We start from the raw sequence: 22,528 nt of genomic DNA, 5'->3' as shown, positions 1-22,528 counted from the left end.
TGCTTAAGTAATTGTGTGAAAAGCTACTCTCCTGTTCAAAGAGGGTTTTGGTGTTCAAGGTTTTTGTTTTGGAGGAGGGGGTGTTTGTTCCACACACCCTACAAGGAATTGTGCAAAAACTGTTTTTTGATAATCCTAGTGAATGTTTGCATTTATTTTTCCCAAAAGGTAAAAGTGAATTTTAAAACATATGATCATAGGTTTTGGCAAGTTTTGGTGTTTCTCAATGGAATTGTATGTCTCCAAAAATGTTTTTTTTTTCTGCAGGTTTTGGTGTTTCTGAATGGAATTGTATGTATCCAAAGTTGATAATATTTTGAGATTGTGATTTGGATTTTTTTACCTTTAAACATGGTTTTTAATTTCAAATTTAGTGTTTAATTCACTTTTTTCATTCTAACTCTTTTTTTTATTGTTTGATTCACTTTTTTTATTCTAACTCTTTCATCTTATATTTTCTGATTGCGAGGTCTAAATATAAATATTAAGTATGAATCATAGTTCTACGTGCTGAAGTAAAGGGTTTTTGTTGTTCTATGGTTTTGGAGCCCTTAGGGACGATCATCAGTGGTGTTGAATTCGATCCAAGACAATGCCAATTGACGATGATTGGAGTAGTCATGATTGAATTTTAGGTTCAATGGTTGTAGACGGTGGTCACACACACGAATACTCTAATATATTTGTATATAACGCTAGTAGAAGAAAAAACAAATTCCTCTTAAAGATTTTATTCAAGCAGATAGATAAACTAGTACACACTATTTATCATTAACACATGAAACTTCTACAATTTTCATTTTCTGTCTTGGTCTCTGGTGTTATTAATTGATGTAAATTCTCCAAATGAATATCTTTTCTATCTGTTGATCACACAACTGAACGTTTCTTGATCCTTGCCAAGCAATTGTCCATTGGTCTTGGATGTGGTAAGAATCTCACAGGAGATTTCGGGTTAAGTTGTTCCATCCTATAGAAGCAAGACATAACATTTACATTAGATATAAACACATACAATGTCAAATATGATTATGATTATGATTATGATTTATTTTGAAATGTTTGTAAGTTATAAAATATAAAACGTAGGAGTGAAATAGATATATACACATACAATGTCAAATATGAAATTTGTATTTTGATGTTCTAATATAACATTCAATTTTAAATATGTAGGAAAAAATACGAGAGTAGTTAATAGAAGGAGAAAAATATTTACTCATAATTGAGGAGAAAATGGTGAAGGAAAACTGAGATTTCCAGCTTAGCAAGATCATTGCCAGGACACAACCTAGTTCCTACTCCAAATGGAAGGAATTCTCCAGCTTTGTGCACCTCCTAATAATCAACACCAAACAAATTGTCAATTATATAGGATTAATTAATATTTTTTGTTCAATTCAAACGAGTAAAAAAACCCTAAATAATTGTGACTTACATTCCATCTATCAGGATTGAACTCCTTTGGATTAGGATAAATTTCGGGATCAAGGTGAATTGATCTGAACCAAAGTAGAACTTTCCAACCTTTTGGAATGAGGTAACCTATAATATTACAAGTACGATCAAAGTTATGTGCGATACATAGGTAAAATTTTAATTTAGTAATAAAACCTATATGAATATTATGTTTAAAAAAATTGAATAAAGTGTGCCATTAAATAAATGTATTTTAACCATTAATATTGACATCAGATTTTGCTTCTCTAAAGGCCACTAGTGCTACTGTAATCAATCGCATTGTTTCATCAATCACCTATGCAATTGCAGACACATTAAAATAGATGTCATAAAAAAAACATCAACTAAAAGTTTTAAGTAAATTTAAATCAACAATATACAATCCCTACCTTAGAAAGATACTCCATTTGTCTAACTTCCTCAAGCTTCAACCCTTTTTGTGTTGGAGGCCTTCTCCGTAGGATTTCCTCTTGTTCTTCCTATTAAAGGTATATTATCAAACAAAGTTTTTTTTTCTTTTTTTCGCAGTTAAGCTGAGGATCGAACTCAAAATCTCATACATATAACTCAAACCCTTCACTATTAGACCAAACTTGTTGGCTTATATTATCAAGCAAAGTTAAGGGGAAAAACATAGTCACCTTTAACGTAATATTAGAAATGCATATGATTATTGTCCAACAATTGTAAAGTTTAGATTTTTTTTCAAAAATAGATTTTATTATATTTTGAAAATTCTGAAAATTTCGAAACATTGTTTTTAGTGTTATCTAAAATGCATTCTCTATAACCAATCGTTAGATGATTTAGAGGTGATTGTCGATGTACTAGGTAGGGAGGAAACCACTTGATCAGAGGGGGCTGAAACCACTTGATGCCAGAACGGGTTCGGATCCCGGTCATCCCACTTATCCACCTTAAAGGTAAAATTTTTAACCACTAGATTACTTGACAATAAAAAATGGCAAATAATTTTGATACCTTAGCCTTTTTGAAATTTTTTGGATGCCCTTGCAGAAAATAAGTAGCCCACATGGTGATATGTCCTGAAGATTCATGACCAGCATTTAAGTACATCAACATGATATCAATGATTTCATCATCACCTAATTTTCTTCCATTTTCATCTTCAACATCTATCAAAGAATCCATCATATCTTTTCCTTTTTGCCCTGGTAATAATTTTTCCTTCCTTTCATTTCTTCTCTTATCCACAATTGATTGAAATATAGCCACAAGAATTTTCCTAGCCTATAAGAAAATAAGTAATGTACAAAGAATATTGCATTTTGAAAACAACTTCAAGGTTTTCAAAAATAATATAGTAGAAAATAGAAATACATAGAAGTCTTGAATCATATAAGCTCTATTTGGATAAATAGCTTAATTAAACACTTATAAAATAAAATATTATTATGTAAGCGCTTATTTATAAGTTATTTCAATACCAAAGATAATATAAAATTATTTTCATATAAACTACAAATTGTTTTTATATGCTAACTTTGAAAGCTTTGGATATATAAACAACTAAAATAAATGCTTATATCAAAAGAACTTATCATAATGTATAATTTTTTCTATAACAAAATATAAAATAAAGTCAACTGTTTATTATATAAGTTATTATAAGCTATTTTCATAAATGATCCTCAAGAATTTATGAAAATAAGCTAGTAGCTTTGTATAAACATGTTTTAAGTTATTTCTATAAGCTCTTCCAAATAGTTTCACAAGTATTTATGCTAATGGATAAACTCAAATAAGAGACAATTCAACGAACCTATGCTGAAAACAACTTATAGACATGTCATAAACTATTTTTATAAGTTCTCCCAAACAGTCTCAAAATTACTTATGTCAATAGATAAATTAAAATAAATCAATCCAAAAATGAACCGAAACTTATAGTTTTCACTTAATCAAAGCCGATTGAGAGTAAAATGATGTTGAAAAGTGTTGGAGAGTCTCGGGAAGCTCATAAGAAAAATCGGGTCAAATGCTCAAGGACCACAAGAGAGGAAAACGCCACATCTCCACCAAAAACCTTAAGGAATTAGGTTAACGAGTCAACTCTTTTATATAATAAATCCAACATACCCAACAATCTCCTCCCAAGAGTGAGTTCTCACATCCTATAGTTGATCCAATACTAGGATCCACTCCCACTCCTCCACCAAGCCAAACTTACGACTCTGATACCACTTGTTTAGGAGTTCGGGGAAGCTCGAGAGAAACATCGGGTCAAATGCTTCAGGACAACATGATAGGGAGACACCACATCTCCACAAAAAACAATAAAACATTAGATTAATGAGTCACTTATCTTATAAATCAGGTTAATGAGTCACTTATCTTATAAATCAAACATTCTTCCCATTCATAGTCGATGTGAAACTTAACGACTCACACTTGAAATTCAACCAAAAAAAAAAAAGTTACCTTGAGTGCCTTGTGGAATGCAAATCCAGGAATATTAATTCTCATGGCTCTAACACCAAAATTAAGCATTGTGTATTCTCTTTCCAAAGCTTCCATAACAGAATCATTTTCTGAACCAAGGAAAATATGCACAATAATTTTAAAGATAAGTTTTCTAATTTGAGTTAAGAACTCAATTTCACCCATGTGAGTCCATTTTTCCAATGAACTAATCACATTTTCTTCAATATATTTCAAGTAAACTGAAAGTGTTTCATATCCATTGATTGAAGATGATGTTAAACGCTTAAGTCGTTTATGTTCTTCAGAATACATTTTGATGAATGATTTTTCTCCAATTAATTCAACTGTACATTGTGGCCAGCCAGGTATGAAATTTTCATCATCTGTTAGAACTTTTTTGCATGCTTCTGGTGTTGTCACAATTACACTTGGGTTTCCAAACATTAATACCTTTGTATATGCCTATTTTTCCAAACCTGTACCATAATTATTGATCATATTAATTATTTAAATCTATTAAACTTAGATACCTATGAAATTCCATATCTACCCTTTCTCTTTCTTTTCTTTTCTTTTTTGACACTTCATCAAATTAGGGGCTATTTTTGTCTTTTCATTCTAAATTTTAATAAAATAATATTATTATAATGATTATACTCTATTATACATTACTTTAATATTTTATTTTTACTATTTATATGAGATTTATATTTCTACTAATATATTAATAAGATTGTCTATTTTTTGATAATTTCTACCGGACCTATATTAATACTGTGATCTAATTTTTTTTGTGATTGCTACCTATATTTTTTGATAATTTCTACCGGACCTATATTTCTACCTATATTTTTACTCATATATTTTTAATCAATTTTTTCAACTTTAATATTTAGTAATATTTTTAACAGGACTAATTTCGCACTATACAATGCCCTACGATAAAAAAAAAACGCGGGAACGCCGCGACCCGTGGTTAAGCACGTGTATTATACTAGTTTAAAATAAAGTGATTGCTACGGTGGACCACTTTTGTAAGTAGTTTATCGTGGATTAGTGTTTCAAATTATCAGAAATTCAAATGATTGTTGACAATATTATTTAAAAGTAAGAATTATAACTCTTGTCTTTACTGTTAAAATAGTGACAGATTGACGTAAGTTCAATATAAATTACATTTTTATTTTTATTTTTATTTTAGTTTTCAAAAAGTTACATTTTTTTTTTATAAAAATGAAAATGACTATTAATTTATAATTCCAAACAACGACATATATATATTGTAGTTAAAATTTTAAATATTATTATTAAACATTGATCCACGATTGAACATTTGTATATTAAAATTTATCTTGAGGGTATCTTTGATTCAACAGAGTGGAGGGATGAGATTTTAATGGAAGGGAGGGAAGGTGATAGAAGACGAGAGATTTAATTACTTATATATGTTTAGTTCAAAAAAAGGAAGAGGAAGAAGAGGAAGAGAGAGATTTTAATCACATACTCCGTATATGTTTTAGTTCACAAAAAGAAAGGAGAGATTTTGATACTAATTTACTTCTTTATCTTTATAATTTTACAAAAGTCTCGTTATTTTAAAAATATTCACATAATAAACATGAAAACTCCACAAATTATTATAGGGACCATAGTTCGAACTCTGGTACTCCTTCGTATGCTTCTTAAAAAGGTGAAATTCTAACAACTAGTTAGACTACTCGAGAAAAAAAAAATAAACATGAAAATTCAGTAAATACAAAAACTCCACAAATAATCAAACACAGAATTTAAACAAAATATTCAGTATTCCAAAATATTAGATCAAATCCAAAATAGCCTAGTACAAGATAAGGTCCAAACAAACCTCCCCTACAAAAACCTCCAGCAAACACACCATAAAATAAGTAAGTCAACCACCACCTAATTTGACATCCCGATTTACTTTTATATTTTATATAGCCATCTTAATCAATAGAGTCATGGACTCGTCCAATTGCCACAAAAATAAAAGCCTTGCATGAAAACTCTAAATAAAAATTTTGTTGATTGTAACAAATCTTTTAAAAATAAATCAGTAAAATTAAATATTTTGACAAAAATATAAAATCATTAAAGTTAGTTTGGTATGAAAATGCTAGAGAATTTGTTGGCCAAAATGGTGGATTCTATGCCACATCTTAGAAGAAAACTTGTGTGTTGTGACAAAAGAAGATGCTACAAAATTTACACAATTGATATATATTATTTTTTAATATAATTTTTTTACCACAATTAGTGATTTTATTTTTTTGTTTACAATGTTGGCAATGAGTATCGAACCTATGACTTCTTGCATACTACCCAAATCTCTAACCACTAGACCAAACCTAATGGCTTTACCAGTGATGATTAATCTTTGTCGGAGAACCTATAAGGCATATAAGACGAGTTCTTCTCTCTCAACCGAATTTTTTACGCAGTAGTCAAGAATGAAACCTCTGATCATCTATTTAAGGGATCAATGATCTTTACCACTTGGAACAATTCACCGTTACTATCATACTATTTTGATGTTCATATTGAGATAAATAAAATTAATTGGTAAAAACTAGCTTGTTAATTAAATGATAAAAAGCTAAATAAAGAGGATGGTATTAACTAATTACTACCTTTTAACAAAAGAGGTCATGAAAGAATCTGGATGATTGGACTTGAATGCTCTGAGGAAAGACCACATATTTCCAATTAAGGGCAAGCCCATATCACCTGGGGGCAAAGAGTATTGCTTAACGCCAAGTTTTGCTTCATAGAGCAACCAATTCACATTCTTGAACAGAGCTCTTAGGACTAAATGAGCACCAACAATGGCAATAAAGATCATCCATATGGATCCCATATCTATTATCAGAATTGAATATATTGAACTGATCTATGCACTCAACACACACTTGCTCTCAATTTATATAGTCAACAAAATTAGTAAACAAACAAACAAACAAACAAACAAAACAGTTGATGGATGGGACCCCATGTGGGGCAGACAAACACTAAGGTTAATATACTAACATACTTTGCATACAAATTATTTTGTACTTTTGTTAGTTAGGGTGTGTTTGTTTTGTGGATTAAAATTATAATTTTAGGATTATTATTTTTTGGAACATTATTGTTGGGAGTATTATTTCTATCGATGTGTTTGGTAAATAAATAAAGTTTCTTGAAATATTTTTAAAATAAATTCAATTAACATTTTAAAATATTAAAATAAAAAATAAATGAGTTAAAAATAATGGGAGAGTAGGGAGTTATGGGTGGTTACCTCTTATTCCCATGAGAATATAAGATTCCCACCATTTAACGTAGGAATGAAAAGTGGAAAAGTCATGTGTAATTTATATTTCAAGGAATAAAAAATTCCCAGGCATAATTTTTTAAAACTTGATACAAACATATGAATTAAAGATTCCCAAAGTCACATTCCTGAGAATTAATTTATAATCCATGAAACAAACACCCCACTAGTAGTTAATATTCAATTTCACGCCATTTATTTATTATTATCCTTTTAACTTTTTATCTTCTACATTCAACAAAGAATCATCTCTTCTTATTCATTCAAGTACTACTCCCATCTTCAAAAAGTTACAATTTTCATTTTCTGTCTTGGTCGGTGGTATTATTAATTGATGTAAATTCTCCAAATGGCTATTATTTTGATCACACAACTGAACGTTTCTTGATCCTTGCCAAGCAATTATCCACTGGCCTTGTTTGTATAAAGAACTTAATTTGTGCACATTGTTACTATGAAAAGTTTTGTATACACAGGCAATATAAAATGTTTTACAATGTTAACCAATCAATGTAATGACTTTATAAATAATTATGAATAAAGTCAAACTTTTGTATTTTGATGTTCTAATATAACATTCAATTTTAAATGTGTAGGATAAACATATATATTAACTCATAATTGAGGAGAAAATGGTGAAGGAAAATTGAGATTTCCAGCTTAGCAAGATCTTTGTCAAGGCACAATCTAGTTCCTACTCTAAATGGAAGGAATTCTCCGGCTTTGTGCACCTCATAAAGTTCAATTCAAATGAGTAATATAAAAAACCATAAATAATTGCGACATACATTCCATCTATCAGGATTGAACTCCTTTGGATTAGGATAAATTTCAGGATCAAGGTGAATTGATCTTAATCAAACTAGAGCTTTCCACCCTTTTGGAATGAGGTAACCTATAATATTACAAGTACAACCAAAGTTATGTGCGATACAAACGTAAATTTTTAATTTCATAGAAGTTAAGCAAATATGCGTAAAAAAAAAAAAGAAGTTAAGCAAATCTATGAATAAAAGTAAAATCGGAGTTCGAATCCCGAATACATAATTATTTCACCTTGAAAAAAGGTAAAATTCAACCACTAGGTTGCTTGACCCAAAATAATAATATAATTTATTTAAAAATATACACGGGACAATGACTTTAATAAATTAAATTTATCAATTTAACAAGGTTTATAAGAGCACGATAATTTCACTTACACTATAACAATATTTTTTAACAATTTTTTAAATATTTTATTTTAAATAAATTTTTACCTTAATATAATAATAAATTTAAATATTGAATAAAATTTAATGACCCGGTCTCTAAACTAGTTATTTCCAAAAATGACATATTATAAAAAAAAACATGACAAAACAAAATGAATTGTCATTTATTTATTTATTTGAAAAGAATCTGTCAAAAACCAAAATAAAAAACTATGAAATGTTTGTTTCTTTAGTTTTTTATGTTTTCTCTTCCGACCCCGCTTTTCTTTCATACCCAAAAATCACATTTTGTCCCTTGTGGTTTGAAAAAATTTGGCCAATTTATTTCGGTTTATACAAACCGAAATTTTTAAACATGGAAAAAAAATTCGGTTTATATAAACCGAAATAACATAAATGTTAAGAAAACAAGAAAGATTTATGTCAAAATTCGTGTAGAGCTACCTGTGATAAATTTAACATATCTCTCTGAATATAAGTCATATGCTAATGATTTTTAATCTAGTGTAAAGAAGACAAAATTTACTACAGGATTGACACCGGAATTATTAAATTTCATTAAGTATAGTATGAGAAAATCTACCTACAAGTTTGAGAAAATTTTCTGCTCTGTTTGCAAATTAAAATAGAATCTAACCATAATTAGTGGTAAACGAATATCCCCATATTTCTTTTTATAAAATAAAATCTACACTATTAATATTAAACGTTTTTTTAAGAGGGGTGTCTCTGATCTGTCTCACAACTTTGAATGTCATGCAAATATTAATCTATTTGGACCCACATGTTCTAATGTGATTTTGTGACACGGTTGGACTCCTCATAATTAAGTTGTTCTTAATTATAAAGTTATTCTTCTATATCTTGCATTTGGATCCTCGGCAGCGGTGATGCCTGCTGCCATTCCTGCTGCAGTTTGTGCACCGTTGGATTATGGCATGCTCCATCTTTCCTTCAATATAATAGCGCATCTAACCAATGTAGGTTGTGCTAGTGTGTGTTTTTGTTTTTTTTTTTTAAAGTTATTTTAGGTACAACATGTTCAATATTATATTTTTATATTGATTATAAATTTATTTTTAGTATCTCATTTGATAGTAATTTTTTGGACTAAATTAACAAAGTGTATTTTTGCACATTATCTTCCTAGTATACCCTAATTTTAATCCACCAATAAATTTTTATTTTTATGCACACACTTTCTCTTTCAAATAAATTTAATATATTATGTACAGAAAAAAATTAATATGTTATGTACAAAAAAAAATTAAAAGGAAAAAAACTTTAGTTTTCCAAATATATAACATTAACTAGTTTTATTGAAAAAAATAGGCTTAATTAGTAAAATGGTCCCTTAAAGACATTTTTGATTTCAGATTGGTCCCTTAAAGAAAAAAAGGTCTGAATAGGTCCCTTAAAGAAAAAAAGATCCGAATAGGTCCGTTAAAGACATCTATGTTAATCAGTTTGGTCCCTATAAAAAGGTCCGAATAGGACCAAACTGATTAACGAATATATCTTTAAGGGACCTATTCAGACTTTTTTTTCTTCTTTAAGGGACCTATTCAAACATTTTTTTCCTTTAAGGGACCAATGTGAAACCAAAAATGTCTTTAAGGGACCATTTTACTAATTAAGCCAAAAAAATAAGAGTAATTGACAATGACTATAATCGACAAATCGTACCCTTAAAATATCAAAAGACAATTAAATAGAAACGATAAATTCGACGTAAAATAACACTTAAAGAAAAACGGAGGGAGTACATTTTTAGGGACCAAAATGGTGGTTTATCTTTTGTTAGTCAATTATTTTTTTAAAAAATAAATAATAATATTAAACATGTTGTATAGAAGAAATAATTTTTTTTGGTCTTAGTATAGTAAAAATATTTAACTTATACGTATAGCACCACACACACTAGTACGATACATAAAGAATAAAAATAGCACACTAGCAGTAGCACAACCTATATTATGTGCGCTAGCTATTGATGGAGTATGCCACAATCCAACGTTCCACAAACTGCAGCAGAAATGGCAGCAGGCATCACCGCTGCAGAGGATCCAGATCGCTATATCTTTGTGTACGCGCATGCGGGCGCGCGTGTAAGAACAAATAATTCCTGCATGAGAAATAGTACAACAAGTGATCACTCAAAAGGAAGAAACATGAAAAGTTAGAATTTTTATTCTATGTTACACGTTTTGAATTAATTAAATTAAATGACATAGTTGGACTCCTAGTACAACTGTGAGCAAAATGCTATATTTACATGTCTCATTTGGTGTCATTTCGTTGTCTTTTCAATTCATGCTCATTTCAGGCTAAGAAATTTCAAGGTGTGGCCTAAAAACAAGCTGATACCCACTAGTAAGCTGAATGTGAAGTATGTCATTCTGAATAGGATTGAGTCTACAAATTGGGTACCAACCAAGCATGCAACAAACACATATAAAGTCACTTGTACACGGTTTTCTCATCATAAAAATCAATTCAAAATTACTACTAATCCTTTGTACCAAAAAAAAAAAATCACTTCTAATCCTATAGCATAGTACTAATATTTTTATAGTAAACAGAAAAAGACTCATTTAACTAAAATCACAGTTCACATGATAAAAGTTGGAGAGATATTTAAAATATTATGCGTGTAGATTTGAACTTGCAATTTTCTACTTTTATTATTTAATGTATATGAGTTTCTCGGATCCGGATTTGCTACAGTAATAAAATCACACAGTTTTACGCAGTTTCAATCTCAGTCATTACTTCTTGATCGGACGGATCTGATCAAATCAGCTATAAAATCCATCAAAATAATCACAACCATACATAACAGATCGGACAGTCCACAATTAAAACTGCGTGAAAACTTTGTGGAATATTACAGCAGGAAATCTGCTTCCTGAGTTTCTCAACTATCTTCATAAGAAACCAAAATAAAGTAAGATAAACAAAAAATTTAAACAAGGGTAAAAACTCATTTAAGCAATAAATACATCTTAATAGTATAATTTTTATTTATAAAGAGACGAATAATATATCCAAAATTTCTGTATATTGTTCTAAAATCATTTTTTTATTTCGCCAAAATTTCTCTTGTAATTGGAACTAGAACAAATGGAAATAGTAACTCCTCACATAATTTTTGTTTATCAATTCTACATATATAGTTTTCCCTTAAATACATGTATATGTTTTGCTCTTTGATGATGTGACATTGATTATACATGTATATAGTTTTCCCTTACGCATGCGTGCGCGCGTGTAAGAATAAATAATTCCTGCATGAGAAATAGTACAACAAGTGATCACTCAAAAGGAAGAAACATGAAAAGTTAGAATTTTTATTCTATGTTACACGTTTTGAATTAATTAAATTAAATGATATGGTTGGACTCCTAGTACAACTGTGAGCAAAATGCTATATTTACATGTCTCATTTGGTGCCATTTCGTGGTCTTTTCAATTCATGCTCATTTCACAGTTAGGAGGGTCACCTTGAACACGTTTATAGCTTTTATGTGTATTTGTAAATACAGTTTTACAGTGGTAACTAGTCCATAGGAATGCTATAGTGTTAGCAGGAGTAGATTAGTTGTGGTGAGGCTACACCATTTGATATAAAAAGCCCTCTGTAACCATTTGATTCATCAAGTCAAAATAAATGATTTCTTTCCTTTTCACTATTAATCTCTCTGAGTTTCAATACTTTAACAAGCATTACCATTTTTCTTTATAAATTAGCCATCTTTTTTTTTTTGGAAAAGCAAAGAATTTATTAAAGAGTGAATTTGGCACAAGATGTACTAAAGAGACCCTTCATAATTCAAATGCTTTAGCACAGCACTAACAGAGGTCCTAACCTGTCCAGTACAGTTAAATGGCCACCAATACTACAAGTAAATATGCATCCCCTTACAACAAAGACAAGCACTAGGAAACACCCCTGATACCAATAAATATCAGAGCTGATGCATAGCCAAAGCAGATGCTTCACCCACACACTTAACTGCAACCGAGAGAAAGACCACCGGCAAATGCTCTGAAAAATATTAAGTTTTGGGATCTCGCGTCTTGTCACCAATTACATCTCTGGCCTTGAAATACTTTACTCTCTTTTTTTTTTTATAAACTTAGGGGGCCAAAATCGCAAGTTTGTGAAAGTTAGGGATTCAAAAGTGCAATTTAGCCTAATTATAACTATATTGTGATAGAAGACAAAGAAAAAAAATCATAACATTCGTATCATTAAAAGTATGTGACATTTATCATAACTACCTTCAGGACGATAAGTGGCGGTGGTGTTGCATGGTTCGAATACAAGGTCAATTGATGATGATCAAAGTAGCCATGATCAACGAATCGTTAGTTGATTCAGTGGTGATTGATGTTGAACTTTGTAGGGATGATCAAGGATCGATCCCTCGTAATTGCGATTGGGATGAGGCTGGAACCACTTGATTCCAAAGTTGATCCCCGAATTAGATTAAACTTGTGGTGATAGTAAAATAAAATAAAATACAAGTAGCCATGATCAAATTTTAGGTTCAAAGGTTGTAGGTGGTGGTAACACACGTACAACATAGATAGAAAATTAATATATTTGTATCAAAATACTAGTAGATGAAAAACAAATTCCTAATAGAAATTTTATTCAAGCATTTGGATAAACCACTAGTTATCAGATTTTTTTTATAAAACTAAGGTATGCTAAAGCATCAACCATATATTAAGAGAAAAAGAAAGATACAATAGAAGTGTTGATACATGAAACTTTTACAATTTTTATTTTATTTTTGTCTTTGTGATGATATTAATATTAATTGGTGTAAATTATTCAATGTGTCTCTTTTGTTTCTTAGGATCACATAGCTGAACATTTCTTGATCCTTGCCAAGCAATTGTCCATTGGTCTTGTATGTGGTAAGAATCGCACAGGAGATTTTGGGTTAAGTTGTTCCATCCTGTAGATGCAAGACATGACATTAATTATAGTGTTGTATATTTATAAACAAACGATATTATATTATGATAATTTTAATTGATAATTTTAAAAGAGCGATGTTTTTTAACATTGAAATGTTAAAGGTCGAATACAGTTCATAGATTTTCAGATGTTATTGAAATGTAGAATTTCTTTAATAATAGGGTTAATAGATACCTACGTTAGCGAGTTTTTGTTTACCACCTCAATAATGTTAAGATTCTGTCATTTTAGCCCCTCATTGAATATGTTGGCTTAAGATTATGTTATTTTCTCAATGTTAGCGAATTTTGACTAAGCATGTCACGTCGTCATTTTTAGGAAATTTTAAGACAACATATTCCATGAGGAGCAAAAATGATAAAATCTTAATATTATAGGGGGTAATTAAAAAAAATTACAGAGGGGTAAAACAAAACTCGCTAACATTACAGGGTAAAGACCTATTAACCCTCAATAATATGTTGTGTATGAAAAATATATGTGAGTAGCTAAAAGAGGGAGAAAATAGTCCCATGAGCTTAATTCAATTGGCAGAAACATTGAATTATGTATGCAGGGGGCCGTGGTTCGAAGCTCGGTCATCCCACTTATCCACCTTAACGGTAAAATTTCTAGCTACTAGGCTACTTAATAAAAAAATAATAATATTTACTCATAATTGAGGAGAAAATGGTGAAGAAAAACAGAGATTTCCAGTTTGGCAAGATCATTTCCAGGGCACAATCTAGTTCCTCCTCCAAATGGAAGGAATTCTCCTGCTTTGTGCACCTCCTAAAAATCAACGTCAACCAAATTTACAATTATATGGAATTGATAACATATTTGTTGAATTCAAATGAGTAATATAAAAACTAAATGAATGTGACTTACATTCCATCTATCAGGATTGAACTCTTTTGGATTAGGATAAATTTCATTATCAAGGTGAACTGATCTGAACCAAACTAGAGCTTTCCAACCTTTTGGAATGAGGTAACCTGTAACATCATACGAGTTTCAACAAATTTATTTTCAACGTGGAGGTCGATTTTTAATTTAGTGAAATCTATTTGAATTTTATGTTTTTTTTTTTAAAAAAATTGAATAAAGTGTATGTAATGAAATTATGAAAGTGTATACTAACCATTAATATTGACATCAGATTTTGCCTCTCTAAAGACCATTAGAGAAAATGTGATCAATCTCATTGTTTCATCAATCACCTATGCAATTATAGGCACATTAAAATAGATGTCATCACAAAAACATCAACTAGAAGTTTAAAGTAACCTTAAATCAACAACCTACAATCCCTACCTTAGAAAGATACTCCATTTGTCTAACTTCCTCAAGCTTCAACCCTTTTTGTGTTGGAGGCCTTCTTCTTAGGATTTCCTCTTGTTCTTCCTATTAAAAATATATTATAAACAAATCAAAGTTAAGCGGCAAAACATGTACGAGTCATCTTAGAATTTTCCCTTTTATTTATGAATTAATAATTATCTTCATATTAAATGACCCGTACAATTGCACATGTCTTTTACAAATTTAAAAGTAAGGTTAAAAATGCATATGATTATCGTCCATTAACAATTGTAAAAATTGAAAATGCTGTTAGAAAGCACTAATAAGAGGCTAATAATTTTGGTACCTTAGCCTTTCTGAAAAATTCTTGATGCCCTTGTAGGAAATAAGTAGCCCACATGGTGATATGCCCTGAAGATTCATGACCAGCATTTAAGTACATCAACATAATATCAATAATTTCATCATCACCCAATTTTCTTCCATTTTCATCTACAACATCTACCAAAGCATCCATCATATCTTTGGCTTTTTGGATAGGTAATAATTTTTCCTTCCTTTCATTTCTTCTCTTTTCCACAATTGATTGAAATATAGCCACTAGGTTTTTCCTAGCCTATAAAAAAAAGTAATGTATAGGAAATTACATTTTAAAAACAATTTAAGGATTTTCCCAAGCAATATTATAGAAATACAAAGAAGTATCACATCAACTAAAGCTCTATGTTGATAAATAGCTTAATTAAACGTTTTTAGAATAAACACTTCTCATATAAGTGTTTATTTATAAGCTAAATTCATATAAATTATAACAAAGGACAAAAACTAAACTCATATATTATAAGCTCTTATCATCATAATGTATAATTTATCTTCTATAACAAAAGATAAAATAAATTCAAACTATTTATTGTATAAGCTATAATTAAGTTATTTTCCAAAAGTTCTCCTAATGTGTCTCAAAAGGTGCTTTATGTCATTGATAAACTCAAATGAATAAATCCAAAGAGCTCTGAAACTAATAATTATCACTTAATTAAAGTTAAAAAGAGAGTAAATTGATGAAGAAAAGTTACCTTCAATGCATCATAGAAAGCAAATCCAGGAAAATTAATTCTCATGGCTCTAACACCAAGATTAAGCACTGTATATTCTCTTTCCAAAGCTTCCATTACAGAATCACTTTCTGAACCAAGGAAAATATGCACAATAATTTTAAAAGTAAGTTTTCTCATTTGAGTTAAGAACTCAATTTCACCCATATGAGTCCATTTCTCCAATGAAGTAATCACATTTTCTTCGATATATTTCAAGTAAACTGAAAGTGTTTCGTAGCCATTGATTGAAGACGATGTTAAACGCCTAAGTCGTCTATGTTCTTCAAATGACATTTTGATGAATGATTTTTCTCCGATTAATTCAACCGTTGATTGTGGCCAACCAGGTTCGAATTTTTCATCATCTGTTAGAACTCTTTTGCATGCTTCTGGTGTTGTCACAATTACACTTGGATTTCCAAACATGAATACCTTGTATATACCTGTTTTTCCAAACCTGTTGCATAATTTTTTATAGTAGTTAAAATTAAATGTTAGTGAATTGCATCATTCATATGGAACCATCATTTTTTAACCTTGTGAATTTCACCTACTATAGTGTTGTATTAGAATAAAAAATCCTTTAATTTTTTTATAATTTATTTGCGACAAAAGCTTATCTCATCTAAAAATTAAAATAGTAAATGGTTCGTATTAAAAAGTCTCACATCGGATGTGAATTAGCCTGAATAAAGGTTTATAAACCAGAGACAATTCTCACTTTACAAACCGATTTTGTAGAGATAGGTTAAACCCTACACCCAATTCTAAGATGGTTGAATTATTTCCTAAAATGGTCTAATCCGATTCAATTCAATCCAATCAATCTGATTAGGTGTAGTTTGAATTGAATCGGTTCATTTAATTTTATGGGTCATGCTAAACAGTGTCCCTGGGGCACTAGTTAAGCATACTAAAAAAGGAAACAAATGATAAAGTTAATGATGAGAGAGAATAACTTTTCACATCATTAAAACATTGAATGCACAATTTACGAGATAAAACTTCTATATTTATATCCTTAACTAGTGCCCCGGGGGCACTGTTTAGCATTTTCCTAATTTTATTGATACATAATTATATATATTTGTATAATATCAGATAACATAAACATATTCCACTACTACAATGTTGTGGACCATCTTAATCAACAGATTCCCACCAAGTTGGAGTATGTGTTGAGAAAAAATGGAGAAAAAAAAATGCTTGCATGCAAACTTTACATAAAAATATTGGTGACTGTAATAAATATTTTAAAAATAAATAACTAAAATTCAATTTATTCCCAAAACTATAAAATCATAAATAAATAAATAATGGTAGGGAAATATGATGGAGAATTAGCTTTTATATCACATCTTAGAAGAAAACTTGTGTGTTTTGTGACATAATATCTTGTTAATACTCTACCAAAAAAAAAATTATCATGTTCATAGTAAAGAGGATTGTACTAAGAATCCCACTTTTGGCCCCCCGACATACTTGTGTATCCCCTGATATTTCGAATTTGCCTCTCTGCTACTTAGAAAGCGAGTGCATAAATAGCAAAAATGAGAGGAAAAGTTCGCTTTCTAGAATGCAAACCGCAGCTGAGTCTAGATAGCAAACTGCAGCTTGGTTCACTTTCTTGTCCTAATTACCTTTTGACAAAAGAGGCCATGAAAGAAGAAAATTGCTTTTTAGATATACAATGCCCTACGATAAAAAAAATGCGGGAATGCCACGACCCGTGCTTAAGCACGTGTATTATACTAGTTTAAAATAAAGTGATTGCTACGGTGGACCACTTTTGTAAGTAGTTTATTGTGGATTAGTGTTTCAAATTATTAGAAATTCAAACGATTGTTGACAATATTATTTAAAAGTAAGAATTATAACTCTTGTCTTTACTGTTAAAATAGTGATAGATTGACGTAAGTTCAATATAAGTTACATTTTTATTTTTATTTTAGTTTTCAAAAAGTTACATTTTTTTTATAAAAATGAAAATTACTATTAATTTATAATTCCAAACAACGTCGTATATATATTGTAGTTAAAATTTTAAATATTATTATTAAACATTGATCCACGATTGAACATTTGTATATTAAAATTTATCTTGAGGGTATGTTTGATTCAACGGAGTGGAGGGATGAGATTTTAATGGAAGGGAGGGAAGGTGATAGAAGACGACAGATTTTAATTACTTATATATGTTTAGTTCAAAACAGGGAAGAGGAAGAGAGAGATTTTAATCGCATACTCCGTATATGTTTTAGTTCACAAAAAGAAAGGAGAAATTTTGATACTAATTTACTTCTTTATCTTTATAATTTTAAAAAAGTCTCGTTATTTTAAAAATATTCACATAAAAACATGAAAACTCCACAAATTATTATAGGGACCATAGTTCGAACCCTAGTACTCCTACTTATGCATCTTAAAAAGCTAAAATTCTAACAACTAGCTTAAAAAAAAAATAAACATGAAAATTCAGTAAATACATAAACTCCACAAATAATCAAACACAGAATTTAAACAAAATATTTAGTATTCCAAAATATTAGAGCAAATCCAAAATAGTCTAGTACAAGATAAGGTCCAAACAAACCTCCCCTACAAAAACCTCCAGCAAACACACCATAAAATAAGTAAGTCAACCACCACCTATTTTGACATCCCGATTTACTTTTATATTTTATATAGCCATCTTAATCAATAGAGTCATTAAAAAAGTCTTTTAGTCTAATAGGCCGACCTATTTAAGTTAATATGAATTATAACACAACAATTTAAATCAACTAATTCTTTCTGTTTATTATAAAATTAACTTCGTTGAAATCAACTTCTTAACGCGCCGCAGGCGCGTGCAACAGGCCGAAGACTCCTTGCGACCTACGGCCCTGACGCAATATAACGCGCCGAAGGCGCGTCCCGTGCGTATGCACGGGTATGTACCTAGTAGTCTAGTACAAGATAAGGTCCAAACAAACCTCCCCTACAAAAACCTCCAGCAAACACACCATAAAATAAGTAAGTCATCCACCGCCTATTTTGACATCCCGATTTACTTTTATATTTTATATAGCCATCTTAATCAATAGAGTCATTAAAAAAGTCTTTTAGTCTAATAGGCCGACCTATTTAAGTTAATATGAATTATAACACAACAATTTAAATCAACTAATTCTTTCTGTTTATTATAAAATTAACTTCGTTGAAACCAACTTCTTAACGCGCCGCAGGCGCGTGCAACAGGCCGAAGACTCCTTGCGACCTAAGGCCCCGACGCAATATAACGCGCCGAAGGCGCGTCCCGTGCGTATGCACGGGTATGTACCTAGTAGTCTAGTACAAGATAAGGTCCAAACAAACCTCCCCTACAAAAACCTCCAGCAAACACACCATAAAATAAGTAAGTCAACCACCACCTATTTTGACATCCCGATTTACTTTTATATTTTATATAGCCATCTTAATCAATAGAGTCATTAAAAAAGTCTTTTAGTCTAATAGGCCGACCTATTTAAGTTAATATGAATTATAACACAACAATTTCAATCAACTAATTCTTTCTGTTTATTATAAAATTAACTTCGTTGAAACCAACTTCTTAACGCGCCGCAGGCACGTGCAACGGGCCGAAGACTCCTTGCGACCTAAGGCCCCGACGCAATATAACGCGCCGAAGGCGCGTCCCGTGCGTATGCACGGGTATGTACCTAGTAGTCTAGTACAAGATAAGGTCCAAACAAACTTCCCCTACAAAAACCTCCAGCAAACACACCATAAAATAAGTAAGTCAACCACCACCTATTTTGACATCTCGATTTACTTTTATATTTTATATAGCCATCTTAATCAATAGAGTCATTAAAAATGTTTTTTAGTCTAATAGGCCGACCTATTTAAGTTAATATGAATTATAACACAACAATTTAAATCAACTAATTCTTTCTGTTTATTATAAAATTAACTTTGTTGAAACCAACTTCTTAACGCGCCGAAGGCGCGTGCAACGGACCGAAGACTCCTTGCGACCTAAGGCCCCGACGCAATATAATGCGCCGAAGGCGCGTCCCGTGCGTATGCACGGGTATGTACCTAGTAGTCTAGTACAAGATAAGGTCCAAACAAACCTCCCCTACAAAAACCTCCAGCAAACACACCATAAAATAAGTAAGTCAACCACCACCTATTTTGACATCCCGATTTACTTTTATATTTTATATAGCCATCTTAATGAATATGAATAGAGTCATGGACTCGTCCAATTACCACAAAAATAAAAGCCTTGCATGAAAACTCTAAATAAAAATATTGTTGATTGTAACAAATATTTTAAAAATTAATCAGTAAAATTAAATATTTTGACAAAAATATAAAACCATTAGGGCCCGTTTGGTGCGCAGGATAGCATAGTGACAGGATAGGATATAAAACAGGATAATGATAGGATATGATAACAGCAGGATAACAGTTATACTCAGTTATCATATCCTATGTTTGGTGCACACAGGATAACAAACATGATAACTATTATATTTTGTTTTTAATACATACTTGCTCATAATAATATGATATGACATATAACATATTTAATTGACAAAATTACTCTTGTAAAACAATTGTTATTTTTTTAAAATTATTTTGTAATACTTTGAATTTTATAAATAAAAAATATAAATAAGTAATCAAATAACTTTATATAATTTAAAATAAAAATCATGAGAAAATAATCAAGTTTAATTTTTTATATGAATCATGATCAAATAAATAACTCAATAATATATACATGTTAGATAAGCCAAATAAATATATGATATATCTCATACGTAAATAATAAAACTATTATTGCAAAAGAATTATATTTAATTTTTTATAAAATTTAAATTAATATCCCTATTTGTCAATTTTTTAATAATCATTTTACTTTAAAATATTGTAATTTTAGTAAAATTTTGATTTTTTAGAATATATAAATTACAAAATTACCCCTGTGAGAAAATCACATATATATTTAAAAATTAATTATTTAATTATTTATATTTTATTAATTTTATTTTATGTATTTTAAATATATTTTATAAAATAAATCAGTAATTTTTTTTTCTTCTTATCCTATCCTGCTGGTAACCCAGCTCAAATTCAAGATAAGAATTATAACTAGAGAGACAGGATAGGATAAGCTTCAGGATTAACTTATCATATCCTGCTGTATCACCAAACACTGGATTGCGGCAGGATATGATACAGTTATCCTATCATGTCTCTTATCCTGTGCACCAAACGGACCCTTAAAGTTAGTTTGGTATGAAAATGCTAGAGAATTTGTTGGCCAAAATGGTGGATTCTATGCCACATCTTAGAAGAAAACTTGTGTGTTGTGACAAAAGAAGATGCTACAAAATTTACACAATTGATATATATTATTTTTTAATATAATTTTTTTACCACAATTAGTGATTTTTTTTCTTTTTTTTACAATGTTGGCAATGAGTATCGAACATATGACTTCATGCATACTACCCAAATCCCTCACCACTAGACCAAACTTAATGGCTTTACCAGTGATGATTAATCTTTGTCGGAGAACCTATAAAGCATATAAGACGAGTTCTTCTCTCTCAACCGAATTTTTTACGCAGTATTCAAGAATGAAACCTCTGATCATCTATTTAAGGGATCAATGATCTTTACCACTTGGAACAATTCACTGGTGAAATTTACACAATAATACTATCATACTATTTTCATGTTCATATTGAGATAAATAAAATTAATTGGTAAAAACTAGCTTGTTAATTAAATGATAAGAAGCTAAATAAAGAGGATGGTATTAACTAATTACTACGTACCTTTTAACAAAAGAGGCCATGAAAGAATCTGGATCATTGGACTTGAATGCTCTAAGAAAAGACCACATATTTCCAATTAAGGGCCAGCCCATGTCACCTGGTGGCAAAGTGTATTGTTTTCTTCCAAGTTTTGATTCATAGAGCAACCAATTCACATTCTTGAGTAGAGCTCTTAGGACCAAAAGAGCACCAATAATGGCACCAAATGTCAATATAGGACCCATCTCTATACACTCAAACTTTCTTGCTCTCTATTTATATACAAAATTCAAGAATTGAATATATTGAACTCTATGTACTCAACACACTGTTGCTATCAATTTATATGCAAAGTTCAAGAAAGAGGAAAGACATGGAGAAATATTAACGAATCTTAAATGTATTTCAAAATTATAGAATCTTATATATTTTGTCCATTGAATTTGTTCAAATTGTTTATAGAATTTAATAAATATGCATTGATGACTAATATACATGTATTAACTATGGAGGATTTTTTTTTTTTATAAGCAATGTTATAGTTGTTAATATTACAATGTTATGTTAGTTTTTTTTCTCCTTTCATAATTTTCGATTTTCAAAATAAAGTGTCAATTAATCTTGCGGTAAGTTTGGAGCTATAGTTTATAACTTTTAAATTTTTACGGTGAATTGTCAATTGATAGGACGATGGCAGTGGGTCAACGCTCTCCCAAACATATGTGGTCAATCATTTTTTTTTTGGCACAGTTTTTTTTTTTTTTTTATCATCATAGTGTTATGTTATAATATTGTTTTCATAAATATTTGCATAAATATCTATCTTTATCTACGTAAATGTATAATATTCACAAATAATGTGTTATTTTTAAACTAATTGTTAG

The 22,528-nt window shown here is 30.0% G+C and overlaps 1 protein-coding gene and 1 pseudogene across 1 annotated transcript; both read right to left on the bottom strand.

Annotated features, from left to right (window-relative positions):
- Positions 1-110: 110 nt before the first annotated feature.
- Positions 111-6,797, bottom strand: LOC123894422 (annotated as a pseudogene).
- Positions 6,798-13,163: 6,366 nt separating this feature from the next.
- On the bottom strand, positions 13,164-22,052 carry LOC123894421 (ent-kaurenoic acid oxidase 1-like). The gene is made up of 8 exons (XM_045944424.1): positions 21,666-22,052; positions 15,805-16,282; positions 15,075-15,344; positions 14,741-14,830; positions 14,568-14,646; positions 14,315-14,421; positions 14,097-14,215; positions 13,164-13,421 (listed from the first exon to the last, which is right to left on the bottom strand). The coding sequence occupies exons 1-8, from the start codon at positions 21,887-21,889 to the stop codon at positions 13,322-13,324; spliced, it is 1,467 nt and encodes a 488-aa protein (XP_045800380.1). The 5' UTR covers positions 21,890-22,052; the 3' UTR covers positions 13,164-13,321.
- Between the last annotated feature and the right edge of the window lie 476 nt (positions 22,053-22,528).

This window comes from Trifolium pratense, linkage group LG7 (assembly GCF_020283565.1).
Source record: "Trifolium pratense cultivar HEN17-A07 linkage group LG7, ARS_RC_1.1, whole genome shotgun sequence".
Lineage (NCBI taxonomy): Eukaryota > Viridiplantae > Streptophyta > Magnoliopsida > Fabales > Fabaceae > Trifolium > Trifolium pratense.
This window is presented reverse-complemented; position numbering and strand designations above follow the sequence as displayed.